The following is a 20,099-nucleotide window of genomic DNA, read 5'->3' as shown; positions in this document are numbered from 1 at the left end:
GGCTGTGATTTACAAAACCTGTGATGATTGTGATATAGTGTACAGGGTTTAAAAAGATTTGATTATATATATATATATATATATATATATATATATATGTATGTATGTATCTGCATAAGTTTATTTGTACCACGTGTAGAGAAGCCCAGAGAGGCCAGAAGAAGGGGTTAAATTCCCCAGAATTAGAGTAACAGATGGGTTTGAGCTGCCAGGTGGATGCTGGGGATCGAACTCTGGTCCTGGGCTAGCACTCCTGACTACCGAGTCCTCCCTCTAGTCCACATGACATACAGTTTTAGATTGCCGAACAACAAGTTAAAGGGATATGTTCTGAGAAATGCAGTAGCGGGGGAGTCTGTCATTGTGCAAACATACAGAGCATGCTCACACAAACCTAGATGGTATAGCCAGCATACACACACACACACACACACACACACACACACACACACCTCTATCGCTGCTAGGGTCATGAGAGACAAGGCAACACAAGACGAAACCAAGCATGAGTGAAAGCCTTTCAGTGGAGTGATCCAGTAAATCGGAGATGTCTGAGCTGCTTCCTGCACAGGGCAGGGCACTGTTCCGTAGTCAACTGTGTTTGTGTAAGTACAAGTTCACTCTAGAATAACAAGCAAGAGTGCACTATACTAAGAACACAAACCATAAATGCAAAACAAACACAGTCGTTTATTTCCATTCTTGAGTAGTAAAACTGTCTGTGTTTTGCTTTCCTAGCACTGGCGGCCGGCATGGCAGAATTGTTTACATGACCCACAGACAGCGTGGGGACATGAGGACAGCTACAGCGTCCCTAGGCAACAGACCCTTCGGGCGCTTCCATTCTGTTCTTAAGGACCACCACCCTATATGTGGTCTGAACTTGGCAGTTCATGACTGCACATATTTCTTTTTGCTTACGAGCTCCTGGCTTGGAGCCATTGCAGCTTTTGTAATTTCCTAAATGACTTTGAGTAAGAATGGCATTTTTGGGGGGACGGGGAAGAAGGTCAAACATTTGTTCTTTTGTCCTTGATTCTTGAAAGCAGCTCCAGAGTGATGAAAACGGCAGACAAGCTATTGTTTTTTGGGGGCCTTGCAAGCACCCATGAGATGATATTTTGGAAAGCATATAGAATGAATACTGGGTGGGAGGGATTGCTGCCAGAGGAGCCAGCCAGATTCAGAGGGATGCAACTCTCGTTCTCATTCCTCAACATCGTGGGAGGGCAGAGAGGCTGAAGGTTAAGTTGGCCATCAATGGTTAATGCCTTCATCCATCAAGCCTATCTAATGACACTTCCACAGGGCTCCCCCAGATGATCAGGTCGGAGAACTTTGAAGAGCTGAATACACGGAGGTTCCCGGAGGGTGATATGGAAGTCCCTCATTCCTTCTCCCACGTCTTGCCTTGCACCTCTCCATCTGACCCCCAGTTCAAGCCTGGGCTTGTGGCTGTCATCTGAGGAAAGGTAGGAGGCAGTCTGAGGAGCTGAGCTCTCAACCTGTGATTTCTCCGAGTACACAGTGTCAGAGTGAAGCCGAGCTAGCAGGTACTCCGCTGATATCTACTGCAGGACGGATGGCCTGCTTGGTGGGTAGGAGCCCTTTTCTCCTGGTATCTGCTTCTGCTGAGTGAGAGGACAGGAGGAGGGGAGTTTGTTTTATTCCTTTATCCTCAGTGCAAATGTAGTTGGGGTGAACTCTAGAACCCCTCGTCTGAAATACTGCTGAAAGACCATGCACACATCACCATGAGTCGTTTCTCTAGAGGCAATGTAGCTTGCCGTCTCTTCTTTTCATGAATGGGATAGTCTCAAGGGCCTTCTAGCCTGTCACTACACCCCTCCCTGCCCTATGGTCCCTGCACAGTGTGATGGTTCAACAGTGAAGATCTGACCATGCTATCACTAAGCTCCCTGGTGGGGACAATCCCAGACTGGCCTCATGAGCTCCACTCTTCCCACTCCTGTCATTGCTCTGGTGACTGATACACCACACAATCAAAGTGATTGTGCAGATGTAGTTAAGGTGACTGTCTTAGTTAGGGTGACTATTGTTGGGATGAAGCACCATGACAAAAGCAACTTGGGGAGGAAAGGGTTTATTTCACATATATGATTCCCTATTAAGCTCATCATCAAAAACAGTAAGGGCAGGAACTCAAGGAGGGCAGGAACCTGGAGGCAGGAGCTATGCAGAGGCCACGGAGGAGTACTGTTTATTGGCTTGCTCCCCATGGCTTGCTCAGCTTGCTTTCTTTTTTTTTTTTTTTTTTTTTTTTTTGGTTTTTCGAGACAGGGTTTCTCTGTGGTTTTGGAGCCTGTCCTGGAACTAGCTCTGTAGACCAGGCTGGTCTCGAACTCACAGAGATCCGCCTGCCTCTGCCTCCCAAGTGCTGGGATTAAAGGCGTGCGCCACCACTGCCCGGCTCAGCTTGCTTTCTTATAGAACTCAGGACCAGCAGTCCAGGGGTGGAACCACCCACAGTGAGCTGGGTTCTCCCCCACCAATAACTAATTAAGAAAATGCCCTGCACACTTCCCTACAGCCCAGTGTTAGGGAGGCATTTTCTCAACCAAGGTTCTCTCCTCTGTGATGACTTTATCTTGTGTCAAGTTGACATAAATCTAGCCAGCGCAGTGACTAATCAGTTGATCTTAATATAGAGAATTTCTCCAGGTGGGTCTGCCTGATGAAGCCAGCCTTTTACAAGCAGATTTTTCTCTTGCTGCTAGCAAAGGAGGATGCCAGGATGATGAGATGCCAAGAGGACTGGGTGATTCTGCCCTGCCATTGGCGCTTCAACTGGGGCAGACACTGCCACATGGGAAGAGTCTATAAGAGACTGAGAGAGGTTCTGATGAAGGCCACCATGAAGATGGGGGCTCCAGTGCTACAGAGCAAGTGCAGAGGTTTCTGGAAACACAGCTGAATGGCTTTGAAGTGACTTCCCTCTCCAGCACAAACTTTAACCGGCGGAAACACCCTGCCTTTAGCAGGACCCTCTGAGCAGTCAAGCCCAGAATAACTTATCACCTTCAGAAAAGTGAAATCAGGTGTGAGTGTTACTTTCTGCTACCAACTTCATGGTAACCCATTTTGTAGCAAATTAAAAAAAAAAAAACCAAAACCCATATACCTCCCAGGTTTCTAACCCTTTAATAAAAAAACTTCTGCTATAGACACACCAGGTTCTGCTATTTAATCTTCATAGCAGTTACTTTTTAAGTTATCACCGCTTTACAGATGAGATGCAGAGCTATTACATATTTCCCCTAAGGTCACAGGCAGTATAAGCACCCTGTGTAACCCCAGCACCTGCACCATGCTTCTGATAAACTCAAAAGCATGCACATGGCATTGCAGACCCTTCCTGATCTGGTTTCTGTTACTTCATTCTTGTCAGATTCTTCTGTCACTTAACCCCTTATAGCCTGGTGACTGTCACACTGCCTTGATTCTTTAGTTTGCACATTGATTCCTTCTGCCTGCCCTGTGCCATCTCTTTGTTCTTTGGAAAGTTCCAATGGTTCTTTTTTGTCCTGCCCCAGATGGTACCTCTGATGGGAAGCCTTTGTGGACTCTCCCAGATGGGGTCTGTGCTGCTGTGCAGAATCCAGGCATGCTCCCCCAATACACAGAGACTTCCCTGCTCAGAACCCAGACGACCTGGTGGTGGAAATGAGCTACGGTGAGCTCCTTGTAGGCCAGGAGATTTACTCATCATTACATCCCTTGCATTGAGCCGGGCAGTGGTAGTGCACGCCTTTAATCCCAGCACTCGGGAGGCAGAGGCAGGAGGATCTCTGTGAGTTCGAGGCCAGCCTGGTCTACAAGAGCTAGTTCCAGGACAGGCACCAAAGCTACAGAGAAACCCTGTCTCGAAAAACTGAAAAAAAAAAAATCCCTTGCATTGGCCATAGAAACGAGTGGGAACTCAGCAAATGTTCCAGGAGGGAATCATCCCATCAACAAAAGTACTTTACAAGAACTAGTGAGACACCCAGGGTCTTGCGGCAGGGGAAGGAGCTGTCAGACCTATGCTTCCCAGGACCAGAACAAGCCTTGCACTGAGAGGGTTTAAGAAGCTCCGCATTGTGGCTTTGGATTTGTTTTTTGGCACTTGATTCTTAGCATTTCCGGAGCGCATCTAGATGCAGAAAACAGCAGAACCCCAGTCATAAGAACTGCTACACTTCCCCTTTTGAAAGCAGGACTGGTGATCAATTTAAGCCTGGCCCCAGACTCCCTCTGTAAGGTTTTTTTTTTTTTTTTTTGTCGAGAAAGTTATGGGAAATGGAGGTGAGGGTCTACAGTTCTGACCTATGCAGAATGGAGCACCGCCGTCAGACCACTGCATATCTGCTCACGGACCCCACCGTAGTTGAGGAGGACTGGAAGACTTAGAGAAAGCGCTCACAAACCTGAGCCGGTCAGGTAGTGGACTACAACGTCTCCACTAGAAACTGTTGGGTGCCTCAGTTTCCCTGCCTGTGCAAAGTGCGGTATGCAGAGGGCGCTGCCCTGAAGAGGCAAGATCACCGGCATCTGGGAGCGCTGAAAAAGAAGGAAGTCGGGTTAAGATGTTTCTAGCCAGCTTTCGACGAGAGGCAAGACTGATCCGAGAGGGGCACAGAGCTGATGCCAGGTGAGACGCGGGCTCCAGGCCTTGTGTCAAGGAGGTACCGGAGTCCTTCTTTGCTCGGGGTGGAGGAAACTCAGAATTGGACTCCCGACGCCAGCAACCGGAGCCGGGGGCAGATCCGGCGGCGGGGCTGGGAGGGGCAAGTCTGGGTGCCGCGCCTGCGGTGCTCTCAGCCGCAGTTCAGGGCGCTGGGGGCGGGAAGAGGTGGAGCCAGGTGGGGAGGAGCAAAACCCGGAGGCCTCTGGCACCGCGGGCAGAGCTAGAGCCGCTGGAACCCGAGCTACGGCACGCTGCTTCGGGAGAGCCCGCCGCCGTCCCAGCCGAAAGCAGCCGCTGCTGCCGAAGCCGCCGCCTGATTTCAGTGCGCAGCGGGAGAGAAAGGCTAGTGACGCCGGAGACCGGTCGCGGATTCTCCTTCAATTGGGAACTGCCAGGTTACCCGCGCTGGCCCTGCCGCCCCAGTAAGCGCCTAGCCGGACCCTGCCCTTTGTGTGCGTCCCAGTCGCACCATGGATCCTTCGGAGAAGAAGATATCGGTGTGGATCTGCCAAGAGGAAAAGCTGGTGTCCGGCCTCTCCCGCCGCACCACCTGCTCAGACGTGGTACGCGTGCTTTTGGAGGACGGCTACCGGCGGCGACGCAGGCAGCGGCGAGGCCAGCGCCGGGGAAAGGCGGAGGACCCCTCCAGTCCGTTGGAGCAGCCCGAGCCCCCAGACGAAAACGACGAGGATGACGACGACGTGATGCCCCAGGGCATGCTATGTGGGCCCCCGCACTGCTATTGCATCGTGGAGAAGTGGCGCGGCTTTGAGCGCATCCTGCCCAACAAGACGCGAATCTTGCGCCTCTGGACCGCCTGGGGCGACGAGCAGGAGAATGTGCGCTTCGTGCTGGTGCGCAGCGAGGCATCGCTGCCCAACGCCGGGCCACGCAGCGCTGAGGCGCGGGTAGTACTCAGCCGCGAGCGCCCCTGCCTGGCCCGGGGAGCCCCGGCGCGGCCCAGTTTGGCCATGACCCAGGAGAAGCAGCGGCGGGTGGTGCGCAAGGCCTTCCGCAAACTGGCCAAGCTCAACCGGAGGCGCCAGCAGCAGCCGCCGTCGCCTTGTTCGTCCACGTCGTCGTCCACCGCCTCGTCCTGTTCGTCGCCGCCTAGGACCCAGGAGAGCGCGTCGGTGGAGCGCATGGAGACGCTGGTGCATCTGGTGTTGTCGCAGGATCACACTATCCGCCAACAGGTGCAGCGGCTCCGGGAGCTGGACCGTGAGATCGACCGCTACGAGGCCAAGGTGCACCTGGACCGCATGCGGCGGCACGGAGTCAACTACGTACAGGATACTTACCTGGTAGGGGCTGGCATCGATCTCGACGGGCCGGCTCCTGGAGAGGAACCCGAGGAGGCGACGCTGGCGGAGAAGGGGACGGAGGCAGTGGCATCCCTGGACAGCGAGGCTCAGGCGGCCGCGCTGGAGGAGCTGGCCCGGCGCTGCGACGACCTGGTGCGGCTGCAAGAGGAGCGCGCCCAACAGGAGGAGTTGCTGGAGCGCCTGTCCACCGAGATCCAGGAGGAGCTGAACCAGCGGTGGATGAGGCGGCGCAATGAGGAACTGGCGGCTCGAGAGGAGCCCCCGGAGCCCGACGGCGGTCCGGATGGCGAGCTGTCGCTGGAGCAGGAGCGGGTCAGGACGCAGCTCAGCACTAGCCTTTACATCGGGCTGAGGCTCAGCACGGACCTGGAGGCGGTCAAGGCTGACTTGGATTACAGCCAGCAGCAGAGGGACATTAAGGAGCGCGAGCTGCAGGGCCTTCTCCAGACTTTGCGCACTTTGGAGCAGACTGTGGTGAATGATGGGGCTCTGAGTTCTGGCGGACCTTCGCGGGAACCCCAGCCTCAGACCTGTGCAGAAATGTGGGTAGACCAGGCCCGGGGAATGGCTAAGAGCTGTCCCGGCAATGATGAGGACTCGGATACTGGGCTGAGCTCCATGCACAGCCAAGACTCGGACTCGGTACCCCCTGTGTGCGAATCCCTTGTGTAGGAGTAGTAGAGAGTGAGCCTAGACGCTTGCAGCATGCACAGGCCTGGCCTGCTCAGGGACATGAAGTGAGGCTGAGGGGGTGAGCTCAGAGTTCCTGCGGATGGGTCTGAAGAGTGGGGAGGACACCTGCCAGGCAGCATCCTCCTCTGACTCAGGGGGAGTGTGTAGGAGGGCCCTGGGCAAGGAAGCCCTAAACTTCTTAAGCTTCAGAGGGAAAAAAGAGGTGAGAACCCTTCCCTGATTTTAAATCGACAAGGTCCCCCCATTTTCAAAACAAGAAAAGAGAAAACCATTGTGGACGTTTTAAGCACTCCTCCGTCTGGGAAGGACTGACAACAGCTAGAACTATAGTCTGTGGCCTAAAGTGCTGGTGAAAGAAAACACTTGGGTGAGAAGGAAATTCCTTAAATGTTAATTGTGACTGGAAGCGTGTTAAAACTAGCCAAAGAGGATGCACTAGCGTTGGTCTCTGCCTTGCTTAACATCTTTGATAAAACCCATAGGCACCAAACCCCTGGCTGTTTACATTTCTTCAGGTTTGGGAATTACCCATCTGCTAAATCATTTGCCTTTTCTTTCTGTCAAAGGCCAAACCGCACGGAAATCTAATGCTGTGTTTCTGCCTACTAGATACAAGGTGTTAAAAGCCCACCCCTATCCCCGACCCCCCTCAGCTCCACTCCAAACATAGCCATTTTGAATTATAGAATCCTGGCACACATTATCCAGGGTAAAAAAAAAATGTAATCTGGCTGTTTATGTTTCTGCAAAGACAACCGTGCTGGCTTCTAGTTCATGATGCCTACCCACTGACTCAGTCACAGGGAAAAGGGAAGTTGCAGGATGAGGCGCATTTTAACGAACATTCTAGTGTCAACTATAACTTGACAGTAAAGATCTTTGCATAGTGTTTAGTCCAGCTCTATGATTAGTGTCAGCCATGACCTTCATGAATTTTACCCAGATCCAACTTCAGTAACTTCGGTTGGAGATAAGGTTCTGGTTCAAGTAAACTGCAAGTATGAATTCACTTTAAGTGCAAACATCACGTCAGGGTTTGCGGCAAATGGCCTCCAAAGGTGGGGGGTGGGGTAGGGAGAAAGCAGCAATCTGATAGGCCACTGGGGGTAAACAATAGGTTCACCATAGCAGGGAGCCATGGTAAAGGCACAGGAAAGTGAGCTGAGGGCTTGAGTTGCTCCTGCCTGGCCAGTCCCTTTGCCTGTGGCAGGTCAGAGAAGGGTGACATTGTCTGCTGTAGCGGTGATCGGTGATCGTGCCGTGGGGTGCTCGGTGTAATTGTTTTGGGTGTTTCTATGGAAAGTTATCAGCTGTAGTGAGCCCTCCGGCCTGTGGAAGGAGCCTGCTGGTCTGCTTCCCTGTGGAGCCCAGGACCTTCTGAGGAATATGGGTCTAAAGTGTTCGGAGGAGGTTAACAATGGTGTGTGTGTGTGTGTGTGTGTGTGTGTGTGTGTGTGTGTTGCCAGCAAGGTACAACTGAACTAGCAAGGAGCTGGCTCCCACTTCCACAACGGCAGGCAAAGATAAATTCAGAGGCCTTGGGATTGTGTAGCTGTCCCTTCCCTTGAGAGCTCAGCTGTCTGAGTGTCCCCAACAGGGGCATGTCTCCCTGAACTCCACAAATCACTGCTGGGGCATTTCCTTTTCACAGTGTCCCAACACGGATGCTGCTGTGACATTAAAACGCACGTGACTCTTCTCGGATTTCCAAGTAAAATCAAAATGAAAAGGCGCTTTTCCTAATTGGTACTCTTTGAAGGACCTTATTTGGTATAACTATGTTGCTGTTGTTGTTGTTCTTGTTTACATTCGTCCGATGCAGAAGACGTCCCCACACTTAGTCCTGCGGCCTCATTCAGATGAGGAAGGGACCCAAAGAAACTCCCTGTCCTCAGACAGTTGTTTGATTCCGTGAACACAAAGCGCAATGACAGCCTTCCTTTTGAGGCAGAGGTAAAACCCTCATGAGTGTGACAGATGCCACCTGTCTGAATGGTTTATGCTGGCAGTGGGCTGGCCTGGTGGTTTTTAAATTATTGTGTGTTTTTTTTTTCTCCCCCCTAGGGTTGTAGGGGAGGTGGCTCTTGGGCGTTTATTAACTCAGAACCTAGAAGTTGGCAGAGCGTGACTGCCTGGCAGAAAGGAGCTGTTTTTCTTCTGACTATTATTATTTTAAACTTTGATGGGTAGCTGACGTCAGCAAATATGCCTGCAACCTACAAAGCAAACATGCCACATCACAGGAGGAAGGCCGGAGGGGTTTTGAGAACAGTCCCTGTCCTAACCACCTGAAGATGTTTCCCTACTTAAAACTCCTCAGGTGCGGGGGTGGGTGGGCACTTTGCTTACAGGAGAGTGCTGAGGCCAGTCCAGTCTGCTCTCTCTCCATTCTCTCTAGCCAATGCTATTCCTAAGCGGTACTCCGTGTGAGCAGGAGAAAGGAGAATTGGGGCAGGAGGAGGCAAGAGCTTCTTCCGTGAGAAGTCCTTGTCACAGCGGTGCGTGTGGGCTCCAAGTCTCGGTGATGCTGAGTGTTCCATTTCCTGCATCTCATGACACCAGGGGTGAGAGAGCATTGCAGCCACTGTCCGTGGGAGAGGGACTCCTGCTCTCTGGCTGTTTTCAGGCCCCCTAGAAATCCAGTTAACTTGTGAAGGGACTGCCATAAGGCTGCTCCCCAGGTCATTCTCCTGGAACTAGGAGATCCACCGTGTGTGGATCCTGTGCATCCTGTTAACAGCGTGCTTCCAAACCCAGGTCCCATATGGTCTCACGGGGTTTGTTTACCTCCTTATCTAAAATGTGGTTATTAGGCCCAGGAGATGATGGCTTAGTGGGTAAAAGATACTTGATCCCCAGGGGTCCACATGTGGAAGGAGAGGACTGAATCCTGCCACAGGTGTGCCTTGTCGTGAGCCTGTGGCTACACACACACACACACACACACACACACGATAAATAAATGTAAAAAGATGGTTATTGCTTCTTCTTCCTCTTTTTCTTCTTCCTCTTCTTTCTTCTTTTTCTTCTTCCTTTTCCTCCTCCTCCCTTCTCCTTCTTCTTCGATTTCTTCTATTATTTTATTATGCTCCTTCGAAAAGCTATACAACACAATCTTGGTGAAAAACCTGAAAATATCATGAATTTTGGATAAAAAAAAAAGCTACACCCAGTCTCTTACCACAAAAGCTTGTCATGGCCAAAGTTTGCCCAAGTTCTCTTCGGGATGTTTTGTGCCTTTTGAAGATTTCCTATTTTGCTCTGTTGTTAGACAGAATCATCTCATTATAATTCCATGCATGCTTTGCCCTGCCCTCCCCGCCCCCATACCCTGGCCAACCACTCAGGAGCAGATCTGTTCAGCGGGTAAGGACTTCCAAGTTTCTATGACAGCTCATGTCGACAATCCCACTCTGACCACTGTGACATTACTCTGTGAGTGATCTAATTCAGCTATACATGAAAGTGTCCATTTTACCCTCGATGTCAGTAGATTATTTTTTTATTGTTGCTAAAAAGCAGTTTCACCAAAATTTAGTAATGCACATGGCCTCAAAATCAGGGCTGAGTGTCACTGTCCTAAAATACCTTTGTAACAAGATGTGCCGGCTGGTAGAGGTGTTTAGGGGGCTGGGATGCAGTTTAGTGGTAGAACTCTTGTGTAAACGCTCACAGCCCTGGCTTTGCTCCAAGGCCAGAGCAACAACAAAAGCCTTTTCATAGAGCTAAGGTGGCCTGGTACTGAGCAGGGGTGGAGCTCCTGGGTACAGTTGCCTAGCGGGTAGGTCCCTGGGTTCGATCCTCACCACTGCATAAAAGCAGGCACTATAATCCCAGCATTCAACAGGTGAAGAAGGAGGAGGGTCAAAGTCATTCACAGTGAGTCCAGCCTGGGCTACATGAGACCTCACCTAAAAAAAAAATAAAGGAGAGGAGGACATAGTTCTTTTCATTTTTTTCTTTCTCTTCTGGGCTGACAAGTTGCTGATAGGAATCTTGTCTCCCATCGCAGCTGGCTAATGATGGAGAGTAGGAGGAGCCAACACTCCCTAGGAGCATGGCAAGGAAGATAAGAGAACCAGAGTTATAAAAACAAACAAGTATCTTTTTCATCTGAGTCTAGCGGGACAGCGATTCTTAGAAGGTGATGTCATGAAACCATTTGTGTTTCTCTTTACACGAAAATTAAACCTAAACACAATAAACACCCAGGCCAAGTTACTAATTAACAGCTGCTAAGTTTAGATTTGTCTGGGGTTTTCTTTCTAGCCAGGATCTTGCACTTGGGCTTATTCTTAAGTTCTTTTTAATTTTTAGTTATCATGTATCATTCAGTTCTTAGACTCGCCCCCCCCTTTACATACATACATTTATTTATTTATTATTTGGGGGAGGGGCACATGCCAAAATATGAATATGTAAATCAGGACCAATTGTGGGATTTGTGTCTCCTTGCACCATGTGGGTTCTGGTGTAAGTCAGGTTGTCAGGCTTGGCAGCAGGCATCTTTACCCACGTAGCCATCTTGCCAGTCCATTCTTAAATTCCTTTTCATTTGTTTGTCTGAGTTGTTTCTGAGACAAGGTTCCTTTGTGTAGCCCTGGCCATCCTGGAACTTGCTCTGTAGAGCTGGCCTCAACTCAGAGATCTGCCTGCCTCTGCCTCTGGAACGCTGGGATTCAAGGCGTGCATCGCCACCACCCAGCTTAAATTCTTGAAAGGAAGTGAAGTCTCCAATGCCGAGATGTTTGCCCAGTCTACCTCCTCCCTACAGGAAGACAGAGAGTGACTGTTGCCTCAATTCTTCCAAGAGGCCATATCATAGGATGTCATTATTTCCTGCATTCCTCTTTTGAAATGAACCTTTTGAATCTCCACCTTTTACAGAGAAATTAAGTTTGTTGTAACATGAGGGGGCCAGAGAGTGACTGTTGCCTCAATTCTTCCAAGAGGCCATATCATAGGATGTCATTATTTCCCTGCATTCCTCTTTTGAAATGAACCTTTTGAATCTCCACCTTTTACAGAGAAATTAAGTTTGTTGTAACATGAGGGGGCCTGCTTGCTGGGGTTTCTGTCCTGCCCAGTTCCCCACAGCTGTTTAGCCCCAAAGGAAATCACACAGAGATCTCTATAAGTTATAAAGCTGATTGGCCCATTAGCTCAGGATACTTATTAGCTCTTGTAGCTTATATTAACCCATTGTTCTTATCTATGCTAGCCACATGGTTCAGTACCTTTCTCAGCAGGGCAGTTCACATCTTGCTTCTTTGGGTCTGGGCAGGAGTGGGAGGAATCAACTTCCTCCTTCCCTGAATTCTCCTGTTCTCATTGCATCATTTCTACTTCCTGCCTGGCCAATAGTGTTTATTTAAAACATGATTGACAGAATACAGACAATTCTCCCGTACCAGTTTGTCTTTCTGATCAACCCAAGCCTGACCTCACAGCCAGTGCCCTGCTTGCTACACACACTAGACACCAGCACAGAGAAAGAGCCCTCACAGGTCCCAGCACTGGAAAGGCTTAGCCATCAGCAAGGCCTTGTTCAGCTGTTTCCCCAGTGAGGTACTGTCATCTCCCACATATCCCAGGGCTAGTAATTATCTATTTAGCACAAGACAGAGGGGAGAATTTCCCAATGAATATATGAGTGGCTTCGGGAAATAGAGAGAAGGCCAGGCATAGTGGTGCCCACCTTTAATCCCAGTACTCAAGCCGGAAGATCTCTGTGATTTGAGGCTAGCCTGGTCTACATAGTGAATTCCAGGACAGGCAGAGCTACATAGTGAGACTGTGTCTCAAGAACCCAAACAAATTGACAGACAGACAAAAAGAAGAAGAAAAGAGGAAGGGAGGGAGGGAGGGAGGGAGGGAAGGAGGGAGAGAATTCTCACAAAAGATAACACTTGACATATTAGCCTGGAGGTTTTAACTGAGTGCCCCAAGGGGGTAGCTACCCTACAAAGCAGAGCTGTGTGGTCCTTGAAGTCCTTGGTGGCTCCACCCCAAGCTGTACCAGAGCTGTCTCTAGCTTGCAGTTTTTATTTACAGCCTGCCCTATCCCTATGTGGCCGAGAGTGACTTGAACTCCTGGCTCCACGACCTCCAGCTGAGAACTGGAAGTCCAGGCACTATGCCAGTCTATGTGCTGCTGGGAATAGAAACCAGGGCCTCCTACACGCCAGGCCGGCACTACCCATGGAGCCAAACCCCAGTCCACCCAGCACCTTTCCCCTTGTTTTTGTTTTGTTTCTCTGTGTAACAGCCCTGGTTGTCCTGGAGCTCTCTCTGAAACAAGGCTGGCCTCGAACTCACAGAGATTCATCTGCTTCTGCCTCCCATGTCCTGGGATTAAAGTGCCCCACCCAGCACTTTTAACTGGGTCTTTACTGGTGAGCCGCACATTCAGGACTCTTCGGAAAGAGACAAGGGGGATGGGGTTACTCTGTCCTGTAATGTTCCGGCTCCTGTTCCTATGCATCTAAGCCTGTACAGCTGGGTTAAGGGCATCCTTGGCCATGTGGTTCATACTGCACTTGTGGACGTGAGGTCTGAAGACCACTACCCCATCCTCTGCCTTCTTATCTACTCAATTGCAAATCAGACACTTACCGGATGCCCTTGGAGCTTTTAGGATGACATCCATGTTTGTTTGTTTGTTTGCTTGCTTCTTGTTTTTTTAAAAGCAGGGTTGAAGTTGTTGATTTTCATCTAATGGCCCTTTTCTCAGGTCAACATGACCCTCAGTAAAGACTGCAGAATTGAGTCAATCCTACTTCTTATTCCGATTACACCTCCACCCCCAGTGATGCCGAAGGGCACTCCTCTGTCTTATTTGACTTTATTATGTGTTTCCTGTGTCATTTGGCAATCCATTACTATAACAAAATGTTTTGAGGAATCAACTTAAAAAGAGAAAAGGTTTATTTGGGCTCCCAGTTTTGAGGATTTCAATTCATGATCAGTTTTAGTCCTCTGTGGAGACAGTGTGTTGTGGCCGGGAGGCCATGATGGAAGAAACGGTTCAAACTTTATGACCAGGAAGTAAAAATGAGAAAGGAATAGGAAAAGGCTAGAGTCCTAAAATCTCTCTGAAGACAGATCCTCCATGACCCAAAATCTTCCATTATATCTACCTTTTGAAATTTCCACAACATTCCAACAGCAATAGGAAAGGTCCCAGAGGCTTTCGGGCGGAGGGGGGGGGGTGGGGGGGGGTCATTGCAGATCTAAATTACAGTATTGCTATCTCTGATGGCTGATCTAAGTCACCAGCATGAAGGCCTCTGGGCATGCCTGTGAGGGATCATCTTGCCTGGGTTAATGGAGGTGGGAAACCTGGCCACAGAGGGCAGCACCATTCCCTAGGCTGGGACCCTGCCCTGTAGGAAACAGAGCAAATGAGCTGAGCTCAAGCATCCATCATCCTCTGCTTCTTGACTGCGATGCCACTGATCCAGAATGAGCCCCTTTCTCCTTTATCTGCCAGGGTGTTTTAATCACAGCAAGAGGGTAAATAACTAAAGAACCTTTGTGACTCTATTAGTCTTCTGTCCACAAACAGCTCAGACATCTTTCTGTTTACTTATTAGTTTTTTGTAGCTCTTGTGTGGTTTTCATGCCCAGTTTTTTTTACCTCTTTGCTAAATTATTCCTAAATATATTTTTAAATTTCTTTTATTCTAGATTCTTAGTTTCCTTTCTGGGCCATTAATCCTTAGAGTACAGAACTTTACTGTGCTGATTTTCATTCACTGAAACTTTGCTACACTTGTTGATCAGCAATGCCTGTGTGTCTGAGGATGCATGTGATTTTCATGCTGTTTCATGTCTGTGTGTCTGAGGATGGATGTGATCTTTACGCTATTTCATGCCTGTGTGTTTGCAGATGCATGTGGTCTTCATGCTGTTTTATGTCTGTGTGTCTGAGGATGCATGTGATCTTCATGCTATTTCATGCCTGTGTGTCTGCAGATGCATGTGATCTTCATGCTGTTTCATGATGTAAGAACATGTTGTTTGTAAGTAGAGATGTCAGTTCTTTCTGATCTGTATTATTTTAGTTCAGTTTCTTGACTGTTTTCTTTAACTGGAACTCTCAATACATACTGAATAAAATGGTGAAAGTGGACATTTTTTTTTTTTTTTTTTTTTTTTTTTGGTTTTTCGAGACAGGGTTTCTCTGTAGCTTTGGAACCTGTCCTGGAACTAGTTCTTGTAGACCAGGCTGGCCTTGAACTCACAGAGATCCGCCTGCCTCTGCCTCCCGAGTGCTGGGATTAAAGGCGTGCGCCACCACCGCCCGGCAAAAGTGGACATTCTTATCTTGTTTCTCCTCTTAGCAGAGAAACTCTCAGTCTTTCATTATTGTGTATACTATCAACCTTGTGTTGTCCTAGGTCACATTGAGGACATTATTATTTTTCTTTTTCTAAATCAAGAAAGAAGGATGTTAAAATTTGTCAGCTTTTTTTTTGAGACAGAGTATCAAAATATATAAGCAAATTATATGTATATATATATATGTATGTATTATTTACATTCCTAAATATTTAAGTATAACCTGCTCAGTGTGTCTGATGTTATTTGTACGTATGTATTTTTGTTTTCAGGGCTGACCAGCTGATATCCTCTTCTCCTGCTCATTCCCCTGCTCTCAGCATTCCTTAGGTGCCTGCAGTTCTTTGTGTAGGGTTGACCCTTTGATGCATTTATCTAATTATTATTTATCAATAAGAAATTGGGAGTCAAATATTAGGGTAAGAACCTGAATGATCAAAGAATCAGTAGAGAAGCAACCAGTGACCTCTTATCTCTTTGATTCCTCCATCCAAAAGGACTGATATTCTCTTTAAGCTCCACCTTACTACTTCCTGTCTATCTGTCTTCAGTCCTCCAAAGCCTCTACAGTTAACTTTAGTTGCCTAGTCGCTAGCTCTGCTCTCTGATTTAAAGCAAACTTTCTTCTCAGAACATGATCAAAATATCTCAGAACATTTCCCCTTATTATCTAAATAAAAAGGGAAGGTTAAGGGCGAATATAGAAATGGTAGGATAAAAGGTATATAATTGAATCTACTTTTAAAATAAAAAAGCAACTACTAGTCTTATTTTTACATTGGTAAAGATTTTTTGTATATTGATATAAATTTAAGATAATTTTTGTGGTATTGTATATATGTCTCTACTCTTGTTTAAGATTTTTTTATATTGATACAAATATTTGAAGTTATTTTTTGTTAGAACATACTGTATATATGTTTTTACTCTTGTTTAAGGTATTGTACCTATACAGTTCATTTAACAATATAATTATGTAATATGAATTTCTAGTTCTTGAAAGTTATTATTACAAACTATTTAGGATAATAAAGAAATGCAAGTTAGTAGTTAGTCACTTATTACAATCAAACTTGTAGTCATGTTAGGTATGTTTTCAAGGTCATACACAGATATATTTAGATAGAAAAATCATCTTTAAAGACTTCAAAGACCTACAGAATTTGGCATTTAATGTTTAACAACCTAAGGCTTTTCATGACAGTGAGACACATCTGCTTCTGGTGGTACCAATCTACTTCAAAAAAGAATAATGGGCATTTAAGAAATTTAATCTGGAGTTTGTTTTTCTTTATGGCAATAGCTAGACATTTGGACAAAGAAGTTTCCCTTGCCTCAATTGCTGACAGTGTACCATCCAAATTGGACCATCTGTATGCAAAAAGAAAGAAAGAAAAAGAAAGCAACTACCAAACTTTCTCAAGAAAAGTAGGACAGTCCTTCAAAATTTCCTGCTTCTAAAAAAATCTGTCAGATGTACTAGACCTATAGACCAAAGATAGTTTTCTTAATGCTGTAGAAGAAGTTTGAGTGACTGTCCAGGCAGCCAGTTGTTCCTATTGTTATTATACCTTTCTGGGGTTTTTTGGTTGGAGTTAAAGAATAAATAATTATACTTAAAGTTTTCCTTATTTATGATAAAAGGTAAATTAGGTAGAAAACTTTAGACTTACAAAGATAAGATGGATAATAAAATATTTTCTCTAAATTTGCTGAATACAAATGAACCGGATATTGTAACTGTAATTCTTACTAGATAACTGTTTTTGTTGTATATAATTTTACTATATTAAAGTTAAAACCTTCTTTTTTTTTAATTGGACAAAAGGGGGAAATGCTGTGGAACAATATTTGTACATTTTAAATATGTATTACTCTCATTGGTTAATAAAAAGGCTGACTGGCCTACAGCTGGGCAGGAAGAAATTGGACAAGAGAATCAGACTAGTAGGGTGCTGGGAAGAAGAAAGCCAGAGTCATGGCAGTTGCAAAGAGACATGGAGAGAAGCAAGATGAACGTGTAGTGTTGAAAGAAGGTACTGCCACATGGTGGAACATAGATAAGAAATATGGGTTAATTCAAAATGAATGTGGTAGTTAGTAACAAGCCTAAGCTATCAGCTGAGCATTGATAATTAATATTAAGTCTCTGTATGGTTATTTGGGAACGGCTGATGGAACACAGAGAAACTCTGCCTGCAGGCCTTCTTAGCTTTCCTCCTCCATGTTAACATGTAATAATTAACATGTAAAAATAAATAATATTTTTTATTTATGCATCTGTGTGTGTTTATAGGTATGTGTGTCAGGTGCTCATGGAGGCCAGAAGACAGTGTTTGGATCCCCTGAAGCTAGAATTACAGGCTATGTGAGCTGCCTGATGTGGGTGCTGGGAACTTAACTCAGGTCTTCTGAAAGAGTTCCTAACCGCTGGCCATCTCTCCAGCTGCTTCCCCAATCCTCACCCCCCACTTTCCTAATCTCTATTTCACTCATGTTTGCTCTCCTTTGTTGTCTCCTACTTTGAGCTGAGCTTACTCCTCCTTTTCTAGATACAAAAGGTAGACAGTTAAGGGACCTACCTATATGTCCCAACCTGTGTTTAGTGCTCTGAATGGCGGTTTTTGCTGCATCCCATTTGCTTTGATGCTTTGTACTTGTCTTATTTTTGTTGTGATCAAATACCCTTATAAGAAGCAGCTTAGAGGAGAAAGGGTTTATTTTTACTTATAATACCAGATTACATCCTATCGTTATGGGGAAGTCAAGGCAGGTGCTCCAAACAGCGAGTCACAGCATAGAGACAGAATGAACGCACACGTGCTCACTTGCTTGCTCGCTTACACTCAGCTCCATTTCCCCACTCCTAAGTAGTCCAGACCCCCGCTCAGGGGATAGTGTTTTGTTTTCATCCATTTCAAGGGTTCTTAACTTCACTCGTGATTTCTTCTTTGATGTATTCATTAGGAGTTTGTTGTTTAATCTCCATGTACTTATGGATTTTCTAGTTTTCTTTCTATTATTTTGGTCCATTCTGGTGTAATGAAAGACAGTTTTTTAAAAAATTATTTCAATCTCCTTAAATGGTATATCATCTGTCTTAAAAAATTTCCCATGTGCACTTGAAAAAATGTCCGTAGGACTTTTGGTGGGAATGGCATTGTGTGTGACTCTCTTAGGTAGCATTGCCTAGGGCATGCTTCAGGGGCTCACTTTGTTTCTCTAGTTGTTCTGGTTGAAAGCAATCTATCAGACTCTTGCTGCCTCTGTAGGGAATTGTGGAACTGTTCTCTCCTTTGTTTAGTCCACATTTGCTCTTCTCTTTGGTTTTCTGATACTTGGTGAATATATGTTTGTAAGTGTATGTCTCTGTGGTGAACTGACATTTTTATTAATATTTGACATCCTTCTTTGCTTTTTGCGACAGATTTTGACTTAACATCCATATTGTTTGGTAGTACTAACAAGGCTACCACAGTTTTTTTTTGGTTACTGTTTATATACAATATATTTTTCTATTATTTCACATTTAGTACGTTTTTGTGTCTGAATCTAAATGAGCTTTTCTTCTGTATTTGTTGTGACACCATTTCCACATGTTTATTCATCTGATATTTTATATGGAGTTTGGGTTTCCCCTTGAATACCTGGTCTTGAATTTCTAAGCTCAGGTGAACCTCCCACCTCAGTCTCTCAGGTAAGTGGGACTGCGTGTCCAGGTTCAATTCTGGATAAGGATATTCTAAAATTAACCACTTTGTGTCAGGCATGGCAGCACACTGCTGTCATCCAGGACATTTAAGCTAGAGATGTGAGAGTAAGGAGTTCCAGGCTAACATGGTGTGCTGGCTAGTTTTATGTCAACTTGACTCAAGTTAGAGTCACCTGAGAGAAGGGAGCTTCTATTGAGAAAACATTTCCATAAGATCTGGCTGTAGACGAGCAGGTAGGGCATTTCCTTAATTACTGATCAATGGGAGAGGGCCCAGCTCATTGTGGATGGTGCTGTCCCTGGGCAGGTGGTCCTGGGTCAATTAGAAAGCAAGCTGAGTGGGCCAGGGGAACCAAGCCAGAAAGCAGTACTCCTACATGATCTCTGTATCAGCTCCTGCCTCCAGGTTCCTGCCCTGTTTGAGTTCCTGTCCTCACTGCTTTTAGTGATAAGCTATTATATGGAACTTTGAGCAAAATAAACTTTTTCCCCCAAGTTGTTTTTGGCCATGGTATTTCATCACAACAATAGTAACCCCAACTAAGACATCTGGGCTAATTGGAAGAGCCTATCTGAAAAAATAAAAATAGATGATTTTGTCTTTGTCTAATAATTTGTACACCAGGAACTCATCATGGGAAGTTTCTAGTAGCTGCTTCCCTTCCTGCATGTAGACCATGCTTCCTTGTCGGTCACATGGCCCATAATTTGTAGTTAAAAGCTAGATATTATAAACAATATAACATCTCAAATCTGGAAACCCAAATCTTCTCTTTCTTGTTGTCTTTGATTGTTTCCTTCTGTTTGATTAGTAATTTTCTCGAATTAATCCTGTAAAGTACTTTTTAGCATGTGGCCACAGAAGTCTGTATAGGTAGCCTTGTGGTCATTAATGATTGGACAGAGTTCCTTAAATGCTAATTCATCCCTCAGCCATTCCCAAGGGGCTCTGTGTCTGCACTGTAGAGTCTCAGCTTACTGAACTTCACTTTCTCCTGGCTCAGAACCCGGAGGCAGTCAGAGCTGGGAACTTACTGCCTTCTTAGTTCTTCCCTGGTTACATGCCCCCATATTCAAGATGAGACTTTCTAACTCTTAGAAAAGTATCAGAGTCCCCCAAAGCCTCTGTGGTCATTTTATTCACTAGCTTTCCTATAATTGGAGACTGCTCATTGGTTTCCTGACTGCCCAGACCCAAATAATCACACAAAAACTACATTAATTACAACATTGCTTGATTGATGACTTGGACATATTTCTAGCTAGCTCTTACATCTTAAATTAACCCATTTCCACTAACCTGTGTATTATCACAAGGCTGTGACCTACTGGTAAGCTG

General features: G+C 46.2%; 1 protein-coding gene across 1 annotated transcript; it reads left to right on the top strand.

Annotated features, from left to right (window-relative positions):
• The first annotated feature begins 4,929 nt into the window (after positions 1-4,929).
• On the top strand, positions 4,930-7,272 carry Rassf10 (Ras association domain family member 10). The gene has a single exon (XM_057778912.1). It carries the CDS (start codon positions 5,158-5,160, stop codon positions 6,682-6,684), a length of 1,527 nt encoding a protein of 508 aa, XP_057634895.1. The 5' UTR covers positions 4,930-5,157; the 3' UTR covers positions 6,685-7,272.
• The last annotated feature ends 12,827 nt before the right edge of the window (positions 7,273-20,099 follow it).

The sequence above is a fragment of the Chionomys nivalis genome, chromosome 8 (assembly GCF_950005125.1).
Source record: "Chionomys nivalis chromosome 8, mChiNiv1.1, whole genome shotgun sequence".
Taxonomy (NCBI): domain Eukaryota; kingdom Metazoa; phylum Chordata; class Mammalia; order Rodentia; family Cricetidae; genus Chionomys; species Chionomys nivalis.
Note: the sequence above shows the minus strand (reverse complement) of the source record. Positions and strands in the feature narration are given on the sequence as shown.